General features: G+C 41.6%; 2 protein-coding genes across 3 annotated transcripts in view; both read left to right on the forward strand.

Annotated features, from left to right (window-relative positions):
• Window positions 1-429: 429 nt before the first annotated feature.
• fbxo21 (F-box protein 21) lies at window positions 430-12,026 on the forward strand. 2 transcript variants are annotated; one of them, XM_050050643.1, is made up of 12 exons: window positions 430-675; window positions 1,278-1,413; window positions 3,189-3,298; window positions 3,485-3,606; window positions 5,691-5,837; window positions 6,097-6,233; window positions 6,324-6,460; window positions 7,142-7,321; window positions 7,510-7,642; window positions 7,796-7,986; window positions 8,099-8,256; window positions 10,897-12,026. In XM_050050643.1, exons 1-12 carry the CDS (start codon window positions 452-454, stop codon window positions 11,136-11,138), a joined length of 1,917 nt encoding a protein of 638 aa, XP_049906600.1. In that variant the 5' UTR covers window positions 430-451; the 3' UTR covers window positions 11,139-12,026. The 2 variants fall into 2 exon arrangements, with proteins under 2 accessions (XP_049906600.1, XP_049906601.1); XM_050050644.1 differs by having other exon boundaries at window positions 3,204-3,298.
• Window positions 12,027-13,685: 1,659 nt separating this feature from the next.
• tesca (tescalcin a) overlaps window positions 13,686-25,962 on the forward strand; it is a 19,747-nt gene continuing 7,470 nt past the window's right edge. Inside the window, exons 1-5 of the mRNA XM_050050669.1 lie at window positions 13,686-13,845; window positions 15,210-15,279; window positions 15,805-15,885; window positions 18,288-18,427; window positions 24,577-24,638. Coding sequence (XP_049906626.1) covers window positions 13,785-13,845; window positions 15,210-15,279; window positions 15,805-15,885; window positions 18,288-18,427; window positions 24,577-24,638 — 414 coding nt within the window. The 5' untranslated portion in view covers window positions 13,686-13,784. The remainder of the gene's footprint in view (window positions 13,846-15,209; window positions 15,280-15,804; window positions 15,886-18,287; window positions 18,428-24,576; window positions 24,639-25,962) is intronic.

The following is a 25,962-nucleotide window of genomic DNA, read 5'->3' on the forward strand; positions in this document are numbered from 1 at the left end:
AGACATACAGAATTGTCACTGACATAGGACATTATGAGTGTTTGGCTGCTGAAGATTTTACTGTACATTTCTCTATTGCTGTAAACTATTAGTCGGTTGGTCGATTGGTTAGTTGATATGCTCTTGTCCGGCCAAATTCTCATTGGTTGTACAGTCGCTGGTGTTGTGTATCCACCAAAGCCTTTCTTTTCCAAGCTAAAAACAGCAGTTGTTGTGGTTTAACACTTGTATGTATTCTCTGTTATAATAAAGACTTTCTTTGGTTGAATACATGCCTGTATTCCTCTATGTAATGTCCGAGGAGCCTGAAGGCATCACAGCTTCCCTTTTCCTCCTGACCGACCAACCAATCACACTGCGCTACACCTCCTTCGCCCCGCCCCTAGCCATGCCCCCTGCGCCATAAATGGGCGGGGCCTGAGCAATGAGGTAATCGGGGTAAACAGTAAAGATGGCGACGTCTGTAGCCGGAGAGGGGCAACAAAGTCTAAATGGGATTATTTCCGAGCCTCAGACTAAGAAACTGACCGACCTGCCGACTGAGTTGCTCGAACACATCCTGTGCTTCCCCGTCCTCAAACATGTCGACATTTGTAACGTCTCCTGCTGCTGTAAGCGGCTACACGACGTTTGCCACGGAAGAGGGAAGGTCTGGGGACACCAGTACAAACTCAGGTGCTGTGGGCTTTTATGTGGTATTTCGTCGGAGTTGCGGCTTGTGGTGGCTTTTCACCATTATCTGCCGAAACGAGTCTCCCGTGTCTTTATTATATGTGTCGCTAGGAGCCATAAATCGTTCAACGTCTACTTCAATGTGGCTCCGTTAACTGCGAGCTCACAGGCACCCGTCAGCCGTTGACATTCTGCTGATGCACCAAATTCATCATCACGTCAGGCCAGTCTCAAGCTTATACTCTGCAGACAGCTGTGAAGCGTGTAAATCTCAACCTGAAAATCTTCCACAAGTTGCAGCCAATTCTCATTTTCATCCAGATCAGCTAAAAATGAGTTTGTGTGACCTTGAATGTTACATGCTGCCTGTGAACTGCAGGACAGTGCAGCTCATGCCAAAAGCTGAGCCCTCCTCCGGACTCACTTGGCTGTTGCTCTGCTGTTTGCTTTTCTGTGTGCAAAGAGAGAAAAAAAACCACTGCAGCAGGGTGATAAATGATTTCATAGACGTGTCATTCACTGCTTGAGGCAAGACACTGATAAATTAATTCTGAGCATGCCCCAAAGTGTCACTGAAATAACAGTTTTACTGCCTTCATCAACAGATGGCCCAGGCTGCAGAGGTATTACCGTCAGAATGAGTGCTGTGACTGGCTCAGAGAATACAAAACACGCCACAGAGTTGGGATACAAATACGAAGGACCGTGGAATCAATCTCAAAGAGGTTCTTCACTGAAGTTGTAAGTAATCCATTTGTAATCAAGCATACATCATCATTATTACTATGTTACATTAGATTATGCTTTAAAGGTCCAGTGTGTAAGATTAAGGGGGATTTAGTGGCATCTTGTGGTGAGGATTGGCAATTGCAACCAGCTGAAACTTCTCCCAGTTAGAATTCCTTCAGTGTTCATTGTTCAGGAAATTTTAATCAGGCGCTTAATTATCCACAGAGGTCTCTCTCTCTTTCCATAACAAACGAAGCAGGTGATTAAAACTGGTAAAAACACTGAATAAAGCAGTTTCATGTTACAAATCAGTGTTTCTCTGACGCTGTTTGGCATGACAGAGTTGGGCCGCTAGTCCCAAGACCTGCTAATGTGTACTCACCCTTTTTCTCTGATAACTTAAGCCCGTTTCCACCAAACAGTTTTGGTATGGTACCTCTGGAACCAAAAGTAACCCTTCAGACATGGTACCTAGACCCTAGCTCCGCTCAGCGTCTCCATTGTAAACAGTACTCTTTCATGTGGGCGGGGCTGTTGTCACTCACTGCTCCGTCCAGCACTCACTGTATTTCCTCCTTTATCAGTCTGCACCTCGTTTATCGTCTACAGAACGAGGCTGCAGGCCGACATTTTCAGAACAAAATAAAACAGTCTCTCTCCATGGGATATTTAAAAATAGCAGCTTTGTGCATTTAGTCCTTCTCAGGCAAGCTCAGGGGTTTAGTGTCACATGAATTGGATTTAGTATTTTCTCCAAGTGAGGAATAGAATATATGCAGTTCACATTATCCAGTTGAAATTAATATATATAAATGCTTGAAGATCCACTCATTACTAAAAGTATATGTCATCCAAGAGAGACAATAAAAACTAAAGTAATGGTCAAAGTTGTCACAGTGAAATTTAAGGTGTGTTGATGGATTCATGTCGTCAACTCTGAGTATCATTACAAGTAAACGCTCCACCTTAAAAGTCGCCGGCAGTCGGCCCAGTGAATTAAGTTATTTTTACTCAGACTCCAGCTGCTGTGAGAGGCAGCACAACATCTTTTCATTTTATAGTTACAGTTTACTAATAAAACTCTCCAGAGTATGAACAGTGGTTACATGAGCCTCAAAACCAGACACACAGTGGAAAGAGAAGAAAGCGTACTTAACTGTACCGTACTTGTGGAAACGGGGCCTTAACATGTGCTCATCTCATTTCTGGTCCAGACGTTCAGGAGCCAAATAATCCGCAGAGGTCTCTTCCTCTCCAAAATAAATGTAGGTGGTGATTTAAATTGTTAACAACACTGAATAAAGCAGCTTCACATTCATTTTTTCTTGTCAGTGAAACAAATGTAAATGGCTTTATCTAAAGCCAGTGTTTGGTTTGTCCGTTCTGGGTTACTGTAGAAACATGTCAGTGCAACATGGCGATCACCATAGACAGGGACCTGCTCCTTTTGTAGATATAGACAGCTCATTCTAAGGTAACGAAAACACAAAGATTGTTATTTTCAGGTGATTGTACACTGAAGAAAACAGAAAGAAGGAAACCCAGTATATCCCCCTAAATCATACACACTGGACCTCTAAATAGATAAAGCAAAATGTAAAATGCATTCAGTTGGATCTGTAAAATCTGCAAATTTTCCTTTATAGATGCATTTTGAAAAATCATTATGTGTTTATGTGAATTGGCTGGCCTTTTGTGTGTGTGGTCTGTGTGTGTGTGGGCGCATGTTGGTGCAAGACAAACCGAGCTTTCTATGTTCCACACTAACCCAGAGATCTGTAACTCAGCCTTGCGTTGGCCAGGTGCTGGGAGACAGCTTTGCAGAGATCGAGTCACTCGGGATGCCGGAGCACTTCTGCGAAGACGAGCTCCTCTTCATCCTGAACTCTGACAAGAGGTGAGAGCGGCAGTGTGCGCACACAGTAAAACCTCCACACTTGCCACACTCTGCATTTTGCAATCATTAATGGGTTTGCGTGTTGATGTTGTTAATCCTCTTTGATTATGAAAGCTCTTGTTGTGTTGCACACTCCCGCCCTCCGGCCGTTAATGTGTCTCTCTTCCGTTTTGCGTCCATCGTCAGGAAAAGCTTGACCTTGAAGTACTATGCAAAGAAAATCCTTTACTTCCTGCGACAACAGAACATCCTGAGGAGTTTGAAGACCTTCTTGGAGCAGCCTGTGGCGCAGCAGTCGGCTTTAGAGGGTGAGGCGTGACTACATGTCATACAACTCAAGCTGAACCTGTATGTCTTGGTTACTTTGTGTTTAGCACCATAACTGCTTCACACGTCAGCATTTTGACATTTAATTTGTGTTTCCTCTGTGCTTTAATCACTGGGTGTGATAATGGAAAGTGATCTGAAATCAAGCAGATAAACTTTGATTAAAAGATCTAGCTTTCCTAATGAGGCTGTTATCAAAGGTCAAGTCCTTTTTATCTTGTAGTGATTTTAAAAGCATTAAAAATCCTTTGATTTCGACCCGACCAGACTGCTGTAATGCTCTGTATGCTGCTGTTAGCCAGGCCTCCCTCTCACACTTGCAGTTGGTCCAGAAAGCTGCAGCTTGCCTTTTAACAGAAACACACAAGCAAAAGTACATTTCCTCCACACCCGCCTCCCTTCACTGGCTCCCCGTGTGTTTTAGGATTGATTTTAAGATTTCATTGTTTACCTACAAATTATTAAAGGTTCAGTGTGTAAGATTTAGGGGGATTTAGTGGCACCTAGTGGTGAGGATTGCAGATTGCAGCCAGCTGAAACGTCCTTCAGTGTTCATTGGGTGCGTTCCGAATAGCATACTTTTTTTTATTTATTTTTTTTTACTTTTAGTAGGTACTGCAGCGGCTCTGAAAAAGTACATACCATTGCATGCAGTATGCACATAACAGCCTGAACTTTGACCCTCTTACTTTAATATCTATTACCTTGGAGATAAAAGAAAAAGCCACTTACTGAGTTCGCCAGAGACGGAGATCAACCCAGAGAGCTCTGCTGTTTTTATAAGTGTACAGATTGTAGATTCTAATATATTATATTCGCGACAGTGAAATTAAATCCGTAGTTTTCTGTCATTGTTATTTTTATAGTTATGTCCTGTTGTTGTTTGTAATATTTACGATTGTTTTGTTCACTTAAACAATCAATATTCCTGTTATTACTATTCGACTGGTCGTCAGTTGCTTGAATGTGCTGTCATCCATCATTGCTACGTCTGACAGCTGTCAATCAGCTGTCATCTGTTTGCAGCTCAGTCGATGTGGTGTATCGTCCGCTGTGCAGAGGATTGTGGGTCAGAATAGCCAGAAAAGCATGCTGGCTTGCATACAGCTAAATCCGAACTGATGTAGTAAAACATCCTGGTATTTTTGGCGTACTGTTTTTGACATACTATGTATTGGGACATACTTAATCTTTTTCTGGCGTACTATATAGTATGGGGATTGGAACGCACAGATTGTGCACACCAGGAGCCAAATTATCTGCGAAGGTCTCCTCCTCCCCAAAACAAATGGACCTGCTGAGTTAGACGAGTAAAAACACTGAAAAAAGCAGTTTCACCTCACAAATCAGTGTTTTTCCGACGCTGCTTGTCGCAAATTGGCTTCGAACCACGGTGGCTGACACAAAAATGTGATTGGCTGTATCTAGAGTCAGTGTTTGGTTCGTCCTCTCTGGGGTACTGTAAAAACATGGCGGTGCAACATTGCGATCTCCTCAAATGAGGACCCGCTCCCTTTGTAGATATAAACTGCTCATTCTAAGGTAACACAAGTACTTATTATATTATATTTCTCCTACTATATCCCCCTAAATCCTTCACACTGGACCTTTAAATGGGCTTATGCAACCTTTCTCTCAAACGTTTATGACCATGTGTCGCTACAAGGTCACTCAGGTCAGCTGACCAGTGTATCCTTGTTGTTTCAAGAGCAAGGTTGAAGCACAGGGGAGGTTGCATCCTTTCAGCTGTAGCCCCCAAATCTGTAACAAGTTTCCTCTACATGTTGGGCTGGCCCCTACACTTCCTGTTTTAAAATCCTGTTGTAAAACACATCTCACTCACTCCCTATGAGCGTTGCCTTTCTATATTGTCGTCCATTTGTCTTTTAAAGTGTGTTGTATTTATTGTTTTTGCTATATTTTTGAGACGGGACAGCATTTTTGTCAACAGTTGTTGTTTTTTATTGTACTTTATAAATACATTTGGATTGGATTTTATATTTGAAGTTAATACAAGCAGCTTTACATCATGGCTTACCTCTCTTGGTCTTGTCTGCCTCTCCAGGTGCTGTACTGGTGGATCAGTATTGTAACCCACTGGCTGATGTGACATTGAACAGCGTATCTGCCCAGCTGGATGAGATAACGGAAAAAGTCAAGAAGATGCTGAGAATCAAGAATCCCTCTCACCCCAGCCTGCGTATCGCCCAAGGTGGGCTTTCAACACCAGCAATGCTCAGAATGAAAAGTTGCCTTTTTAAAGTTTTTGTTATTGTTTTGTTTTCCCAAAATGCATCAGCACTAGACTCTTAAAGCCTGAAGGCATGGGAATCTGTTCCCAGTACACTTTGAAAAAATCAATACCAGTATCTTTGGGTAAACATGTCAGCTGCACGAGACCCTTTTTTTTTTTTTTTTTTGTACTTTCAGCCAAAGTTCTTATGAAGTTTCATTTCTTGTGTGTGTCGTAGGCAACTGCTTTGTCGTAGAGGACTTTGAGCTCCAGAGGCAGGTGGTGTGCGCCCTGAACTCTGTCCTGTACGAGCAGCTCACATACAAAGGCAACGAGTTCGACTACTACAACCCTCTCAACTCTTACATCCACCAGGTAGATCTTATATAAACAATGTGTTGTCACAAGTCACAAGCTTCAACTACAGTTTGATTCAACTGACTGGGCTGTCTTGTTTTCCTTCAGGTGCTACTACGCCGTACAGGCATTCCCATAAGCCTCTCTGTCCTCTACATGACATTAGCCCGGAAGCTGGGTGTTCAGCTGGAACCTGTCAACTTTCCCAATCACTTCCTGCTGCGCTGGTGCCAAAAACCAAGAGGGTATGTTTTGAAATGATATCTCTAAGAACATCCAGAGAAACATCTTTCAACAGTTTGAAATAAATTAGCTGGCTTCGTGGTATCACTTTCATTTATTGGTGAAAATCTTGATATTGATTTGGGGACAATGCTGAGGCCATGGCTAGTCTTTTTTTTTAACATACTGTCTAATTATATTTACTGTTTGTGAACCGTACGCAATGTTATTGACTTTGAATCTTGCTAGCATAACGTTAGCTTTCTGGCTCATAGCTGAGCCCAAGGACTCTATGAGCTGAGCGGACTAGAAATATCTCACAATGCTAAGTCGAATCTAAGGTGTAGTAAATAACATTTCAATTGCATAAGAACTTGATGGGATGGTTATGATTGTTCCAGGCATTAGTCAAACCCCAAACTGAGTTATGGTTTGTGAAAAACTTAAGATTTTGAATGCAAAACTTTTGAAAATAAGGATAAATGGTCTGAATTTTTTTTTTCATTGGCAAGTGACCACAGTAAGTTGGCTAATGCCCTTCAAGGTGTCTTCATTTGGGAATTAATGGACTCCACCGAAGCAACTGTCCGACGCATCGTCCATTAATTCCTGGTAATGGACTCCTCAATGGGCATTATCCCTTACTGAAGACAAAATTGTGATGATTGACAGTTAAATAGATTTATTTAACTTTGTCCCTGCAGGAGTGAGGACATATATGACTTTGTCTACATTGATGCCTTCGGTAAAGGCAAACAGCTGACAGCCAAGGAGTGTGAGTACCTCATTGGCCACCAGGTGACGGCAGATTACTACAGTGCCATCAGCACCACCGAGGTGCTGCTCAGGATGGTGGGAAACCTGCTGAACATCGGTAAAAGAGGGTAAGAGAAACTGGACACCTGACTGTCACTGCTGAGTATCTTCTGCTGGAGAGTTGAGTTGGTGGACGGCTGATGAGTGGTCGAGGAATGTTGTCTAAAAATTGAATAAAGAACTCTTAGAATTAAAGGAATAAATAAATGTAATGTTCTGTTGAATAACTTTACCTGCACTGTGTGGTTCCTTTCAGGGAAGGCAATGAAAAATCCTACCAGCTGCTGAGAGACTCTCTGGACCTCTACCTCACTATCAACCCAGATAATGTGCAGTACCTGCTGCTGCAGGCACGTCTCTACTTCCACCTGGGCATATGGCCAGAAAAGGTCAGCACACACAACTTAATGCTTTTTTTCTCATGCTCTAATTGCTCTCAGTTCAGTAAAATATGAACCATCACTCAGCACAAAGCACTCATTACTAATCCCTTTGTACTTCACCTAACCACACTGTCCACTGATGTTTGTCTTCTGTCCCAGGTGCTAGACATCCTGCAGCACATTCAGGCATTGGACCCCTCCCAGCACGGGGCAGTGGGTTACCTGGTGCAGCACACGCTGGAGCACATCCAGCACAAGAAACATCCAGTTACACCTGAGGTGAAGAAGCGCAGCGCCCCAGAACACCTGGAGGTCCAGTATTCAGTCGGCCTCATCATGAAACACAAGAGGTGGGTCACACTAACATGTAGCGCAGCGGTCCTCTTCTCTGTTAACAAATCTCTTTGCAGTCTTATCAAGAAGAATACTCAAGTGTGTGTCCTGTCACATCTCCTCCACCAGGTCAGGATATAACTGTGTGATCTATGGCTGGGACCCAAAGTGCACCATGAGTCAGGAGTGGATCACCACCATGAGGGTCCACCAGCTGTCCAACGGGGCCAACCAGCCTTTCTACAACGTCCTCGTGCAGGACGGAACATGCCGCTACGCCGCACAGGGTATGGATCATTTACACTGGCACAGTGATGAAAAATATCCTTAATGTTAAAGATTGTTTGCTGGTTGTGTGATGACTTATGAAATTTAAAAAGTTTATACATCATAAATATGTATATGTTTCTGATAAATGCCCGTGGGAAGGAATGAATCATTAAACTGTCCTGGCACCAGCTACTAATAAATCAAGTGGCCAGATATAGAAAAATAAATCAGGGTTTGCCAAAGTCACAAAGTTCCCAATTATGTCTTTTACTCCTGCAACAAGGCGTTGCAAGAATGCATGTATGAGGCCAAAAATCAGAACCACTCTAAACCTAGCAAGCATAACTTTATGCACATAGCAGTGCTGTGTTTTGGGGGAGAACATTTCAAATTGCAGAAGTGGAATTTAACTGGAACATGTAGCATACTGATATCTTATCCACTAAAAACACATTAAAAGGAAACTGCTGGCTGATAAGACGAGAGGAAGTCAGCACGAAAAACAATGCAAAACCTAAAGTTCTCATACACTATAGAGACAGACTGTTAGAGCCAGGGGCCAGGTCCGCTACCTTTTTTTCATTATGTCCTGTTGGCCTTTACCTTGGGCCATCACAAGCTGATTGTGAGCACCCCCAACTTGGAGCCGTTTGGTCTGAGGGGGCCCAAAACTCCTATTTTTGGGACATATTTCTGGCGAAATGATGTAAATGCAAATATTAGGGCACTACGGTGGCATTAATAATCATACAAGCATGAAATTTGGCAAGGAGTATCCTGATGCAAAGGGGAAATAAAATAGCAAAACAAGATTCTGGGGCTTGCTGCCACTTTATATCAAAATATCACACACAACATCCCCCCAACAAAACAAAAAAATGGCAGTTAGTTTGACAAATTCTCACCAGAAATGATTATTTTTCATCACTTTATGTTTAATATCACTGCTTTACTTGTACATAGACAACTTCCCACGTTGCTAAGCTTCAACGTGAGCCCAAGTCGACCTTTCTACCTTTCTATTACCCCCAACTCGAGGCTGTTTGGTGAATTTTGAAATTGTCAGAAATGGATTCAGCATCCTCAATAACCCCCAAAACCAGTCCAATACTTGCTGAAATGTAGTCTATATAGGTGATAATGCTAATCAATGCTAATTATGCAAAATTTCCCAACATATTCAAGTTAGCATGCGGCAGTGTCTAAATGCTGGGGACCTATTCTGCACATTTCTAACATAAAATTTGGGGAAACTGAACATTCACACATTGCTGGCAACTGGAAGGCTAGTGACTGAAAATTCTTTTTTCTCTGATTTTGAGGTATAGTGACAAAGAAGTGTAATTTTCAAGATAGAAAGGTCAACTTGGGCTCAAATTGAAGCTTATCAACTTGGGAAGTTTTCTATGTACAAGTGAAGCAGTGATATTAAACACAAAATGATGAAAAACAATCATTTTTGATGAGAATTTGTCAAACGCACAGTCATTTCTTTGTTTTTTGGGGGATGCCGTGTGTGATATTGTGAAATAAAATGGCAGCAAGCCCCAGAAAAAACATTATGAGGCCTGGACCTGGCTCCTGGCCTACGTTACATTGGAAAATGAACAAATGTATCACAACTGCAGAGGGGACAAATAAATCCCTGTCATTTACACTCACACTCTGGTAGGTGCCTTGTTATACATGATAGATGACAGAAACGTCATGCTCAACTTACCTCATAACGAATGAATCTTTATTAAATGCTGCAGCATCTTGCTCTTAAAGCTAACGTAACTCCACGGTGTTATATTAGTAGTGTGATGTGAAGTTCATGATGTCTTTGTTGTAGTCACTGTTGATGCATTATTCAGCAAGACTGACATATAGGAAACAAAGCCTGCAGACTGGTCTAAGGCCGATGCATTAGTGGTGCTGCATCACCCTTTTTTGGTGACTTATACATTTTCCCCACTTAAGAAAGCTCCTCCCTAACAGGCTGACTCATACACTCCCTTGTGCTTACCTGCTCACTCTGCCGCTCAGTCTGCTGAAGCTGCTGCTGCTACACAGCTTTCATTGTTTGTACGTGTTATCTTTGTCCTCTCCACCACCTCGACTTTCCCCTACACACTCTGTTCTCTACAAACCCAGAGGGAGATTTGTATTGATCAGTCCCTGTGCTCTCATCTGCTCCTCGGGGGCAGAAGATGAGAGCAGGAAGTGAGAAAACATGAAGTTGTGATGCCGAAATTAATTACACCTGACATGTTCTTGATAAACTCAGTATTTCGATATGTGAGTTGTCTGTTTGACTTGGGCTTGTATGTATACTGTAGCCCCGTTTCCACCATGCAGTATGGTACGATTCGGTTCGATACACCACTGTGGACAATAAACGAGGTGCAGACTTCCATCTTTGTGACCAGTAATGAGGAAATACAGTGAGTGCTGGACGGAGCAGTGAGTGACAACAACCCCGCCCTCATTTAGGAGTAGTGTTCGTGGTGGAAACGCTAGGGTCCAGGTACCATGTCTGAAGGGTTACTTTTGGTTCCAAAGGTACCATACTGAAAGTGTTTGGTGGAAATGGGGCTTATGTTAATAATGGCGGAAACTGTTATGTTAACCTTTTTGTATATATATTGTCACACTATTCCATTGTTGTTCCTCAGAGAACCTGGAGCCCCACTCAGCCCCCCTGGAGATCGGCCACCCGGAGGTGGGACGTTACTTCTCCGAGTTCGCCGACACCCACTACGTTGCCAACGAAGAACTGCAGACACGATACCCAGAGGACATGGTTGAAACTTTGGGCACAGTGCAGGAGCTTTACCACAGACTGACACCTGGCTCTGGGAACCAGGAACAAGCTCCTGCCACAGACCAAAGCAACCACCAAGCCATGCCCATGTAGCGAAGTAGCTGTGTCCAACACCCTGCAGACCAGGGCTAACTAATTACTGGTCACCCGTTCTCAACGCACAGTCCACTTAGCTGTTGCTTTGTTTCACATACTCAAGACGAGGAAACGTGTAATGGAGAGGAACACACAAAAGTGATTAACAAATGTGGTTTTGTATCACAGTCAGCTTCATGTGCAGGTCTGTAAAGATTTATTTTAACTTTTCCATGTCTGGAAAGTTGACAGTGTGACCAAAATGTATGGAAACATTTACGAAACACATCTAAATATTGTAATGCATTTGTTGTGAAAACAAAGCTCAAACTATGGAGTGTTATCCAGGATGCAGGAAATCCAGTCACAAAGTTTAGTTTGGAAAAAGTATGAAAACCCAAAGTAGTGCTTAAGTCGACACCTTGGAGAAAAAAGAATGTAGACTTAAAGTACACAGCTAAGTGGATGAGTCAGTTCAGGATGGGTATCCAGGTACTGTAAATCATCCTTTACCTAGAACCAAGGAATGCTCCTTCACCCACACCTCTCTGCACCCAGCACCAGTCAAACAAGCCCCCCAGCATTTAGTCCAACCCCTCCAGTTACAGTGCCACACAGAAGACTATAAAGAAAATACTTTGTAAATTGACTTGTACTTTTAACTCCCCATCTTTTAATCGAGTTTCATGCACTTCAGAAAGTTTAACTTTCACATTTCTAGATTATCTTGTTTTTTTTTTCTGTGTATATTTACAAGTGAAACATGTAGGATGTCGTGGCTCATCAGTGTCGCTGAGCTGTTAATGGAAAAACAAAAGAGGAACCAATAAGGACACCACTGACTTGAAACACAAATGACTGTGAGCTTTGAGGAAACTACAACAAAAATAAAGCGTTTCAAGTTTTTTTCTAGCTTCTCTCTGTATTCATTTTACTTCTTTCTACTAAAGGTACAGTTGAATCTCATTGCCAGGTCATTGGTGAGACCTAATCAACTATCTTTCCTAGAGCTGGGTGATACGACTGTGTACGATATATTTTCAAGCAAGATATAAACCACCGTATATATCGATATAGGGTAAAATTGCGTTACATAACACATCCGCTTTAAACGAACCCTGGTCCGCTTCCACGGATAGTTTGGTTCGCTTGGAGTGGTGTGAACACTCATTCGAACTCTGGTGCGGACCAAACAAGCGACCCCTGCTCCGCTTGAAAACTGAGGGTTAACTTTCGGTTCACTTATAAGTGAACCCTGGTGCGGTTCGCTTACAGTGGGATATGCAAACAGACTTTCCAGCCAACCAAAGAGAGGAAGTGAACCAAAGAGTGGAAGTGATGTAGAGCGCAGTGCATTTTGGTGGTTTTTTTGGCTGAAGCTGGCTGAAGGGGATGGATTTCCATTCTTGGTCCTGGCCATTCGATGAGCTGGGTTTTCTTATTCCTCATGCTTTTTTTCTTCTCGGTTTGGTCCACTTTAAAAAGTGCAGTGTGAAAGTGAACCAAATGAAGGTGTGAAATTTTTCGGCATTCCCCAACCAATCAAACCGGGTCCCCCGGACCATCCTGGTGACACAGAGCTGCTCCTCTGTTTAATCTGTCTGTTGATTAGTCTACAGTGAGACATCGGTCTATATGTTGCACGTGCTACGCTAAATCAGTCTGTGAGGTGAATGAAATTACGGCAGTAGCACACGTGATTATCCAGTGCTGAGCTGCTAGTTTGTGTGTGAGGAGGATCATTGTGTGTTGCCATTCTTCTTGGGAGTTGAAGTCTAATGTGTGACACTGAGACAGCGCCTGGATGCAGGCGACAGATGTGTTTAAAAAATGCAGCGACAACACAGACGTTTTATATAGGAGACATATATAACACAGCCAAAGTGTCTTGCTCCTTCCCTCCCTTGAACTCGGCACAAATAAGATTAATAGCCTAAATAAATACAAATATTTAAATCATTTTCAGCACTGGATTCATTTGAAAGGCCGTGGATAACAAAAATCTTTGTGGGGGGAGTTTAAAAGTGTTTCAAACCTACTTGATAATTTTATACTCATGTTATAATTTTGTGTCCTGTGCTACAAACCTTTAAACCTCTGTATCTCCAGTGCTATGTGAAAAAACTTAACGTACAGCCCTGCTATTTATTTTAAGTAATTTTTCATTTACATGTTGTGCAGCTGCATATTTTCACACAGGAAAAAAATCTGCCTTTGCATTTTATTTTGATCACAATCTGTTTTTATAAACGTGCATGTGACATCTTAAATGTGGCTTTGGCTTGCAGCTGAAAAGATATAGATAATACCGAGATATATATCATGCATTGCCAGTCAGCCTGTAAAATCAGAGATATGAACTTTTGTCCATATCACTCAGACCTAATATTTCCCCAAAATCGCATACTGCATCTTTACTAATGTGACACAATAGCCTAGTCATCACGATTTGGATTTACTGTTAAAAAAAACTGAAGTGAAATAGAAGTCAGCAGGTCATGTATCTATAGTCTGTCTGGATTTAGGACCTTGAGGACGCCAGATGTTTCCAGGACGCCTCCAGCAGACTACAGTTGCTCTGCCCCGCTGACAGCAGCGCGTTAAAGCAAAGTTGAGCCAGTCGGATCAGACTATGCGCCTTGACGCACCGGAGGAACAGCAGCGATGGGGGCTTCGCAGACGCGCTCCGAGCACAAGCACCAGCACCTGGTGGATAAGACGGGATGTAAGTAGAGACAAATCCACAAGTTACTTTAATTATACCGGATAGAAAGTATGGAGTAACTGCTGTGTCGGTGTGCGGCGCTGTTGATGTAACATGGTTCAGATTAACAAACGTGTGGTGGCGGCGACAAATTTGTGTAAGACATAGTTCACAATACAAAGTGAAACCTGAGCATCGTACTGGAGTATTAATCCATGTGAGACGCCTCTCTTTAAGCAAAACATGCAGTGATTTCACTTTAAATGCAACAATCTGTGGTTAGTTTATTATTAAAAAAACAATTAAACTACCACATTTTTAATGAACCACACAACTGTTAAGCGTTTTATCTGTATTATTTTGCCTTAAAACTAATCTACTTTGCATGAAGATCTGTGGGTCGGTTCAGCTGCTATAAACATGACTGGAACACACCTTTTTGTTGTCATAAACATTCTCTGTCTTCCTGCCATACGTGCATGGGGAAAGCTCAATAAAGAAATGAAACAAAAACAGCAGAAGTGTGTCAGATCTATTTTAGGAAGGACAGGATCCTGATGTGAAACCTTTGCATGCAGTGGCATGCAGAGTTTGAGTGACAGGGATAATGATTTCATCAGAGACTTGAGTCCAGCTTTACTGATACAGTATGGGTGAGACTTTGAACTTTTTTTTATTGCCTTCATTTCCTCAAGGTGGGGCTTTGACCACCTCTGTCTGCAGGCTCAGTGGGGACTTCTATGGATTTGTATAACTGATGAAATGTTTGATTGTACTAACAGGCCCGTACTTGTTGGTAGAGCACAGACCACAGATTCTGTTGTTGTTTTCGGACCACTTTTTGTAGTTAATTGTCTGTAACATCTGCATCTGTCATTGATCATGTGCTTGTAATAGACTCATTGCTCAACAAACTTGTTTCTACACGTTGCTGGTCTGTCTCTGCATGTTTTTCACCCTACTCTCAGCAGCCACAGTTGCTGCTGCAAACATCCACTTAGTGGCAAAGTGTTTACCGAAACAATTGAAAATGCCATACCTGTGTTGATACGGGAGCAGGCGGTGACTGATTGTGATGTGTAAACCTTTCAGTGTGTGTTCATAAGTCCACACAGTGAGTTAATGATTCAGGGAACAATTTGAAATGGCATAAAAAGACAATCTCAGTAGAACGGGGTTTGTTTGCTTTGCCATTAAACTGATAGTGGACTTGCACATGAGTTAGTGAAAATAAGTCTCGCTGTTTAATCATATTTCAGTGTATTACCATTAAGGAACATGAAGAAAATTAGTGATCTTATCTTTTAAAGGCATGCAGGAGGCTTGCTGATGGGTGTGGAATAATTACTGGTTGACATAAGTTGCTGTTGTTTGCCTCTTTTCAGTTTCACTGGAGCAGATTAAAAACCTTGACAAAAGGTTCCAGCAGCTGAGTGGAAATGAAGAGACAATAAGGTAAAATGTTTTCAAGAAAACCTGCACATGAGTAAAAGCTCTGCTAGTCAGCTGCATATGGTTTTAATGGAAACCATTCAGCCCTCGCCGTCGCTTTTAAACATGAAATACGACCGCATGGGGGCCCAGAGTGGTGGATTGTGGGAATTTCTGGCATCTCTGGCAAACCACTAACATATGGTGACACAAGCAGGGTGAACTAATGCAAACGCAGACACATTATGCAAATCCAATATGTCGATGCATCAGGCACACAGAGCTGACACACGCTGTGCACACACACTCATTCATGTAAACACACACACAAAACTGCCAAGGTGGCACGCTGGTGGTGACAGATCACAAGATTCTTCCCTTTAAAAACAAACAGGGAACACATGCCGTACATAGCAGGTGTTTATTTACACTTCACCTTTAGACAGAGTTACTGTTTGTAACTTCCCAGAAATAAATGTCAGTTGATCGAGCATGCTGGTTCTGTTGTATCTGTTTTATGATAATGAATCTTCTCTTGTCGCACTGCAGTAAAGAAAAGTTGGAGAGAATACCAGCCCTCGCCAATAATCCGATCAGGAAGCAAATTATTGATGCGTTCTTTGACAAAAGGTGAGCAGTCAAATTGCACCACACTCCCCACCCTATGGCTGACGGCCATTTCAGCTGATATATTCTTGGCACTGTCATGATATTGATATATTTGAAACACTGTCAAAACCAAACCACTATTATATGATCTGTGAAAAGTGAAAGTCTTCTGACAATCAGAATTATCAAAGGTCAGTTCATCTAAGCAATGACATTTCCCAAACTTTTTGTATGGTAAATATAGAGTGCTGCAGGGATGATATTTTTCTGTAGGCCAACAAGGAAGTTAGTGGCACCTTGGTTTCCTCATGAATAAGCCAATGGGATATTTCCACTGGGTTATTCCAGAAAATAAGCTCTGTGGCAAACAAAAGTTTATGATACCTGCACGATTGGTTCAGCAAGATAATCTCCACAAATGAACACATCTTTTATGATTTTTTAATCATAAATGCAGTCAGCAGAAGTTAAAAGCTAACTTAAGGTTGTAAACGAACTACACCACAATCACCACCACAGTGAGGCTGTGCAGCATGATGGCGTTCTGTTGTCTTATTTAGCCACTTGTTTGCAACTGCCTTTTTTAGGACACACAAGCCCCGTTTCCACCGAGCAGTACGGTACGGTTCAATTCGGTACGCTTTTTCCACTGTGAAAAGCTGTGGATGGTACCAATGGAGCTGTTCCATACCATCCCCAATTTTGGCCCCCCTCTGTTGGGGTACCTAGCACACAGATCTGGTACTAAAAGGTGGAGCTGTGAACACTGCAGTCTGTCTGAGGATGGTCATTGGTTATTAGTAGACTATAACTATAAAATGAAAGGATGTTTTGCTGCCTCTTGCAGCAGCTGGAGTCTTTTAAGGTGGAACGTTAACTTGTAATGTTGCTCAATGTATGAGTTGACGACGTGAATGCATCAGCACACCTTAAATTTCACTGTGACAACTTTGACCATCACTTTAGTTTTTATATGACAAACACTTTTAGTAATGAGTGCGTTCCTTCAAGCGTTTATATTAATTTCAACCAGATTATGTGAACGGCTTATATTCTAATCCTCACTCTGAGGGGAAAAAAAAGCATGGCGGAGTGTTGTTCCTGTGGGCTACAGCAACACTAAACCCCTGAGCTTGCCTGAGAAGGACTAAATTCACAAAGCTGCTATTTTTAAATATCCCATGGAGAGAGACTCTCACTGCAGCCTGTTTTATTTTGTTCTGAAAATGTTGGCATGCAGCCTCATTCTGTAGATGATAAACAAGGTGCCAACTTTAATGTGTCACCGGTGAAGGGCCAGGAAATACAGTGAGTGCTGGACGGAGCAGTGAGTGACAACAACCCACATGAAAGACAACTGTTGGCAGAGGAAATGCTAAGACTACAGAACGTCATCACACCAAACATGGCTTTACAGTCTTGCTGTGGTGGCAAACCTGACAATGTAAAACATCCCATGGGCTTTTTATGATTTACGATTTATGATTTTATTAGGATCCCTCTTAGCTGATGCATAACATCAGCTGCTCATGAGGGAACCAGGGTGACAAAAACTTTCGCATCTGCCTGCAAAACAACATCATCTCTGCAGCACTGTATTCAGCAGGCCACATATCCTGGAAGTAAATCTATAAGCTAGAAACTTTGTGAGCGTATGCACCAGGTGAGCAATTCTCATTGACTAAATAGGTGCCCTCTTGGGGTCCAGTATCCAGATCTAATCATACATCCATGGTGGAGGGTCACTCTTACTCCAAAAGAGTTTGATTAGCATTAGTTTTAAGTATGTTGCAGTTCAGGCTAATTAATGAGCTAACTGATGGATGGAAAGTTTTGAACTCTGAGTTTTTTTTAAGGTGCATTAACCTTAGGAATGTTTAGCATGGTTTAATCTAACTCCTGAGTGTTTAGCGCTTTATGTCTTTTTGTTTAGTTAAGTAAAAACAGTGCCACTCAAACATGAGCAGTAGAAAATACCTTTATTTCATTCACACGGCTGTTAATGTGGGTTTCAGTCCTCATCCAAGAGAAGTGTGGAGCGGTTTGTGAAAACAAAGTATGTCATCCATCCATTAACAACATCTAGCTGAGGGTTTTGTGGCCATAAAGAGACAGTTGTTTTAAAAACCAGCACTTCCTCATGTTTGGGAGAGCCTAGCTTAACAGGGCAAACCACTATACGGACTGTCCAGCAAAACAAGCTGTGAGTCACACAGGTCATGTGTTTAGTACAGAACAAAACATCTTCCCAGGAGATTGGGCAACAGGCAAGACAAAAAATCCTGCAAAACAGAATACCTGCAATCTGCATAGACTTCTGTTAACAACTTAGCAACATGATGAAATATAGGTGTTGGAGTAGCCACATGGTTTCATTTTAATTCATGATGCCTAAACTTAAATTTCTTTACTTCTTGACTTAGGAACCACCATCAGGATGAGGTGGGCGACGCTGAGGAGATTGGTTTCGAGCAGTTTCTTATGGTCATGTCCCACTTCCGCCCTCCTACCTTGAAGACAACGGTGGAGGAGAAGGAAGCTATGAGAAAAGAGAAGCTTCGCTGTAAGATACTGCACTTCATGTTTAAAAACACTATTATATACAAGAGAACCAGGTATACTTAATGGTTAAGATTCTCAGCTGTTAGTCTTGGACCCATGTCTCCCTTTTGCATGTGTCTCAATTGCCAGGAAAATAGTGCACCAGCCAGTGTTCATAACAAATCTGTGATGTGGGGATCTTGTTTCAGTCACCATTGACACTGACAAGAGTGTGGTGATGCATTGGCGCATGTGTGAGCGCTGGATCTCTCACTGCTTGTCGGCTATCACATTGAAGAGGCTTGTAGGCATTCATGACTTGGCTTGGAGCAGGGCCAGAACAACAGCTTTACAGCCCCAACTGTCAGAAGTGGAATAGGATCATTTGTAGTCACTGACCTGGGACCCAAAGGCAGCCTCAGATATCATTATACCATTAGACTCTAATCAGTTTGTTATGTAAATCTATTCCAGGAGGCATTTCAGGATGAAGCAATTTACATTTTGGGTTCCTTCCCTGAACCAAGAACCAGACAGGGGATTGCGTGCCCTCTACCCTGCTTGTTCCTCCCCTGAACCTACCTTTAGGGATTTGTGACTTCCTACATTTTCCCAGAATTACTTTTACAAGCTCCAGGGAAAGAGTGTTGAAATTGGCAGATGGGAATCACCTGTTAGCAAGACTGGAGTAACAACTGGGCAGATTACAGCAGCGACTGTCCAGAGCCTGGTGCCCTACAGAGGCTCAGTGTATACTTTTGTGAATATAAACCATTCAGGAACAATGTCATAATACACTGATCAGTGATTAAAATGATAGGGGACTTGAAGGAATACTTCACCCCCCCAAATGACCATTTGCATATCAATTATTCACTCCTTGTCACGTTGCTTTCATGAAGTAAACTTAGAGTGCTTTCACACCTGCCCTGTTTGGTTCCGTTCAGTCAAACTCAAGTTTGATTGCCCCATAAGTGCGGTTCGTTCGGGCAGGTGTGAGCAATCGTACTTGTGTGCGTAACAAATCATCGGACTGAGACCTTCTTGAAGAGGAGGTCTTAGTCCAGTTACAAATGAACTCTGGTGCGGTTTGTTTGTCATGAGAACATGTTCCGACTACCTATGTGCATTCGGCGCATCCACTGCATCAAAACATTGTTTTCTAGTTGGAGCCGCGCCTCGTTTTCAAACTGTATGGTTTGACTAAAATGAACAATGACAGCAATATAGTCCACGATGAGCAGCGCTAAAATCAACCTGCGTAGTTGTCCCTCCATTGTGACATTAGAAAGTGTCACATTTATCTTGCAAGTGTACTCTTCTTCAACGTTTGCTTTACTTCCTGGATTTTTCCCACATGGAAATTCTGACCAATCAAGAGCAGCCTTCTCGTGCAAGGCATTTGATCTGGTCTGCTTGTAAATGCTGCCGTGAGAACATGAACCAGCTCTAGGCAATTATATAACTTTGTAACAAAATCAGTCCCTGATTCGGACCAGAGCAAGACAACTCTAGGTCTGAAAGCACCCTGAGTTATTCTCGCATGTTTTCGGTGAACGAAGAATCCAAAAAACAGAAAATTCTTGATGAATTGAAGTTGCAGGGGTCTGTGTTTATCAGCAAACAGCAAAACTTTATCAAAACATCCATTTGCAAACTCACACAATTTTTGCTGCGTAATTCAAGTCCTTTTCATAAGGTAATGGAAATCAAAATTTATCTGTGCTCTCTTCATTCATGCCAGACTGCACTGACAAAAACAGTATTTTTAGCTTGGTGAACATGGGAGCTGACTTTGGTGTTTTAAAGGGTTAGTTCACATTCACCAAAGATAAACAATAACAACTATAGACTACCGATCGAGTCAGTGGTAGCCCAGCAATTTCCAAGTTCAGCAAGGTAAAAAGTTTTTGTCAGTAGTGTCTGGCTTAGATAAGTTTCACTTTAAGTCAAGTTCCCGTTCAGAAGGGCCTGTATGTTTGGGAAGTACTGAACACATGATTGAATAAATGAGACTTGGATTATACTGCATTAGTTGTGTGAGAGTTTATAAACAGATGTTTTGATATAATTTTGCTGTTGTTAAACGTGGTTGCCTATGACTGCAGTTCATCAAGGATTTTCCCCATTTTTGGATTATTCGCTCAGTGGAGGCATCACAGAAAAGTGTTCTTCATGAATTCAGCCTGAACACAGGGTGATTAATATATATAAACGATCATTTGGGGGACAAAGTATTCCTTTCCTTGCTACATTATGGTATCTTCAGGAGGCCTTATTACATGCAAATCTCTGTAGCCTAAGGACTCGTTTTGGCTCCATTCAGTAGATACTCAACTGATATTATACACATTCCTGAACAAATTTGTTTACTCACATTAAAGCAAATGTGCTGACATAGAATGAGGCCATCGTCTGTGGTGTTCTGTAAGATAACATTTGGGTATGTCCTCAGCTGCCTCCTGGGCTATTACAAGCTTTAGATGCTATTCAAACAAGTTAGAATTATTTTGTTTGTTGCTCCTTGTTTATGCACTTGGCATCGCTTCACCTAACCCATGTGATGGAGTGCTGTGCTGTTCTTGGTGGGTACATGGAGGACACAATAAAATGTGCAGAGTGGACAGTGCTAAGTGCAGGTGGCAGGAGGGAAAGATTAGGGGGATTAGTGCCAAATTCTGCCCTGGGGCGCCCAAGCAGGTAAATCTGGCTGTGTGTAATAGCTACTCAGCTGACTAATTTGTGAAAACTGAGGTGTGTCTCTAATTGTAGCCATGGCCTCCCTCGAAGTGGAAAATATCTTTAGCAGCATTGGATTCCAGTCGTCTAAGGGAGGAATTCTCTCTTGCTCTATTTATCTTTTTGTTTGTGTCACATTGTTTTATGTCAAAATATTTGTGAACAAGAAAAGAAGAAGCCTTTACTGTGTGGTTCTAATGGGCTGTCACCAAAAACTGCCATTTACTATTAATGTTTTAGAGGCTTCTTGTACTCTATTGTAAGAAATTCAAACCTCTTGGCCACATTTTTTAATTTTGTTATCATTTGATTGAAGGGTCTTTAAAAAAAATGTAATGTAAGTTGTAAGTAAAACATTCACTAAAGCCCTGTTTCCACCGAGCAGTATGGTACGGTACAGTTCAGTTCAGTATGCTTTTTTTTCTGTGTCCACTGTGAAAAGTTGTGGATGGTACCAATGGAACCGTTCCGTACCGTCCCCATTTTTGGTCCCCCCTCTGTTGGGGTACCTAGCACACAGATCTGGTACTAAAAGGTGGAGCTGTGAACACTGCAGTCCGTTGATTGGTCAATAGAGGACGGTCACTCTGCTCAGGGCTGAGTTGTGGCTCGTTCTGAGGCTCATGTAACCACTGTTCAAACCGTGGAGAGTTCCTATTAAACGAAAGGATGTTTTTCTGCCTCTTGGAGCAGCTGTAGTCGGAGAAAAAATAACTCAATATACTGGACTGATTGCTGGCAACTTTTAAGGTGAACGCCTACTCAATGTATGAGTTGACGAAATGAATCCATCAGATCACCTTATATTTCAATGTGACAACTTTGACCATGACTTTAGTTTCTATTGTCTCTCTTGGATGACATACACTTTTAGTAATGGATCTTCAAGAGTTTAAGAACATGTATTAATTTATGTATTTAATTTTTTATTAATTTTTTTTCGGGGCAATGGGGGGCGTGAGCAAGTAACAAAACGTGTAGCTCAGCATGTGACGTAAACAATGACGTGGGGAGGGAAGCCACGGCTGGTCAGTCCTTCTGCGATTCTCTCGTAAGTCGGCCCGTTCTTCACCGTTCCCGTCATCTGACGGTTAATGGCCTCTTCGTTTGCGAGGGCAAGGAGGGTGCGCAATTCTTTGTCTCCCCAGTTGCTCATCTTTACAGTGTCTGTCAGGTTTGTGTTTCCCTCTTGCTACTAGCTGCTCGCTAATTCCTACTAGCAGCTGTTTCCTGTTTATCCACCACCAGTGGCTCGCACGTGTGCCGTCATCAACAGCTCCTCCCACAAGTCATCAACAGCCCCTCCCGTGGCGGAAGGCTGCCTCAGTCTGTTTAAACTGAAAGGGTTCCGCCAATATGACTACCCTACGAGGCGGAAAATTGGGCACCTCGGCTCAACTCACCAATCCGGCTCTGTGTGTCCAAATGCTTGCAGCTTGCCGGCAAAACGGCCCAACATTCGCGGAAAATTTGGCAGTGTTAAAGGGGCTTATGTCTGAAGGGTTACTGTTGGTTCCAAAGGTACCAAACAGGGCTTGATATGCTTTATATAAGTACAAGTTTGAGGAACTTGTACTTTACATGAATATTTCCATTTCATGCTAATCCATACTTCTTCTCCATGACAAATCAAAGGTTACTGGAAAGGCACTCAAAGGCCATTTGTTCTTGCACTGTTGACAAAAATCGAAAAATTGTTTGTCTATCTGCCCCTGTTATTTAGATCTGCCCCCAAATGTAATGGGTTCGTCCTTGGCCCATGTTACACCCTTCCACCAAGTTTCATGAAAATGGGGCCAGTAATTTTTTTCTTTTTTTTTTTAATCTTGCCGACATCAGACAAACAAACAAATCGAACCTAAGGTAAGGTAACGTAAGCTAAGGTAAGGTAAACTTTAATGTTCCCAAGGGGCAATTTGAGATACAGACAGTAGTCATGAGTAAAACAAAACAGACATTGCAATACATTACACACAGTATTCAGTATCACACACTGTCAGGGGTAAATCATGGACATTAGTGGTCACTGCTGGTTAAGATAAGCGATAACAAAGGACGATGATCAACACGAGATGATATTGTACTTTTTACACTGCTTCATTCGTTAGCTGTTGTTACGTTTTATTAAACTTTTACACAACTTATGATAAACACATCAAAAGCATTGTTAAAGATAACCTAGTTGTTTCCAACCGTTTTGGCTTGACCCCTCGTGAAAAAGTAACATTATGTTTCAATCCTAGCTGTCAGCACTTCCTCCAAAGAGACATTTCCCCTCAAACGTCTCAGGTGGATTGATTTAAATATCTGTTTGATGCCTAACCAAGTGAAGTTCCTAAAGTAAAATCTGGAATGCAGGACTTCTACTTTTACATAGTTGTATTGACAGTCTCTTACACCATTGTGCCAAATGTGTTTACTGTAGTGTTTCCTTGTTTTCTACTCAGTCTGTGTTGTTTCGTTCTGCTCAAGGCAGTTAGTGTCAGGGGGAAAAAAGAAAGTAGACTAATTTTGGCTGAACTCTTACAACTTCCTGGTAGAATAAATGAAGTTGTGATTTAAGATAATAACACAAAGCAGTGTGCTCTCCAGAGTGTGAGGGAATGAGTTGGGTTGCTATCATTTTTTTGTAATTGTGTGAATTTTTAAAAGTATTTCATAAAAGTTTATTTCCCCTGGTGTGAAGCAAGGTGGTCTCGCTGCCTGAACAAAGACACTCTTTATTTTTCTGGGGAAAAAAAAACACTGTGGCACAAAACCCCAAAGCACAAGGGTTTTGATAAAGGAGATAATAATCAGATGACACTACGAACCATGTATGTCTCCTGCAGTATTTGCAGAAACCATTTATCTAAATTGTGTTTCTCTGTTGTCACCAGTTTGTCTGTATGTTTTCCCCACATGTTCGATTAGATTTTTGGGGGGTGTTTGTTTGGGTGACCATAAATCAACAAGGCTCTCACTGTCACAATGATAAATATCTACCTCGGGACCTTTATGGAAAAAAAGATGAGCCAATTTGACATTAAAACTGACATTCTATCGACTGCTCTGAAATAACATCGGCAGCACAGTCAAAATGTTGTTGGACATTGCCAAAGGAAATGGATTGTTTTTTGTTCCTTGTTAGTGCCACAGGCCTGTTAAACATGAAGCATTGTCATGGGACTGAATCTTGTAAATGTCACTGTGAATGAAAGTATTGACATTTTACAGGGGTGTCATTGCCTCAGTGTAATTCTCTTCATTCAGCAGTGATGGCCTGGAGGGGACCTGCTTAGTTAGTCTCCTCTCTTATCTCTACATCTTCAACATTCCTCTTTGCACAGCTTCCTCTGGTCTAATAGTAAGATCCTGCCTTCTCTGATTTGATGACAGAAAGTTCATTAGAAATCAGACTAACCTCTAAATTCTTCCGTTCTGTCTTCCCAGTCCTGTTCAACATGCATGACACAGACAATGACGGCACAATCACTCTGGCGGAGTACAGAAAGGTAAGATAACTTAATTAGTATGGCTCAGACAAAGGCTGGCATGGTTGTGTGCCTTTAAACATTTTAAACTCTGAAAATGAATTATTTAGAATTCAATTATTTTTTTGCAGTTTAATCATTTAAAACTGCACAAGATAAAACGGGTATGCAAATGTACATTATGGATGAGAAAGTCATAAAATACATTTAAGACTGGTACAGTTCTGTAATAATGGAAAATCCCTGTTTGAAATGTAAGCAAATTTGACATCAAAGCAAATTAAAGCAAACATTCGTGAAAGTTAATTTTAACCCTTAAAAAAGTAATTTTACTAAAACATTTTGTTGATTTAAGCCAATTAGATTCACCTTGCACATCATACTTCATGTCCAATGCACAAATAACATCAACAGCACATGTGTGTTCTTTAAGTAATGTGTTGTAAATAACCTGTACACCCATAAATTTTCCCACTGATTATACTGCTCAGGTTGAAGTATGGTGGAGCTGTTCTGAAAATTACATGTCATGACGAAACTCCATATGTTTTCAGAATTATTAGGTTCAAGGTGTCCCACCCCAACAGGTGCAACAAGCTATGTAATGCTCAAGTAGTCTGTACACACCCATACAGACCTGAGATGGGGTATAATCAGCCAAAAAAATGTACAAACACCTGCGTGTGTGGATTGTTGAGATGCAGTAGCTTTAAATGTTCTTATACTAACAGTTAACAAGGAATACAAATACAAGAACAAACTGATAGACTCTATGTTTTGCTGCTACCTAAATATATAAAAGTGTTTAAGTTAGACTTTAGACATTGTAGCAGTGAAATTAAGAACTCTAGTTGGAAAATTTATTGAAACCTAACTTGAAACCTAACTTTGGTGTTGACACAATCATACACTGACAGGACAGGACAGAAAGTAATTCCTGCATGACTGTGACTTTAACATTTTGTGTGGCCTGCTATTCCAAGATATTTTTGTGGCATACTGCTATGACAATTAACCATGACATACTATGCTATGACATTATATACTAAGATATTTTTTGAGAGAGTACACTATAACTCCTTTTCATGATTTTGGACGACATGCTATACTATTACTTTTTTTACATGATTTGGGATGACATGCTATACTATTACTTTTTTTACATGATTTGGGACGACATGCTATACTATGACTTTTTTTCATGATTTTGGACGACATACTATACTATGACTTTTTTTACATGATTTGGGATGACATGCTATACTATTACTTTTTTTACATGATTTGGGACGACATGCTATACTATGACTTTTTTTACTGATTTTGGACGACATACTATACTATG

The sequence above is a fragment of the Epinephelus moara genome, chromosome 8, assembly GCF_006386435.1.
Source record: "Epinephelus moara isolate mb chromosome 8, YSFRI_EMoa_1.0, whole genome shotgun sequence".
Lineage (NCBI taxonomy): Eukaryota > Metazoa > Chordata > Actinopteri > Perciformes > Serranidae > Epinephelus > Epinephelus moara.

Excerpts from the sequence above, each read along its gene's own strand:
- fbxo21 (XM_050050643.1), top strand. The coding sequence starts at position 452 with ATGGCGACGTCTGTAGCCGGAGAGGGGCAACAAAGTCTAAATGGGATT. Across the intron at positions 3,299-3,484 it reads ATCCTGAACTCTGACAAGAG|GAAAAGCTTGACCTTGAAGT; the intron begins GTGAGAGCGGCA and ends GTCCATCGTCAG. Across the intron at positions 7,322-7,509 it reads CTGAACATCGGTAAAAGAGG|GGAAGGCAATGAAAAATCCT; the intron begins GTAAGAGAAACT and ends GGTTCCTTTCAG.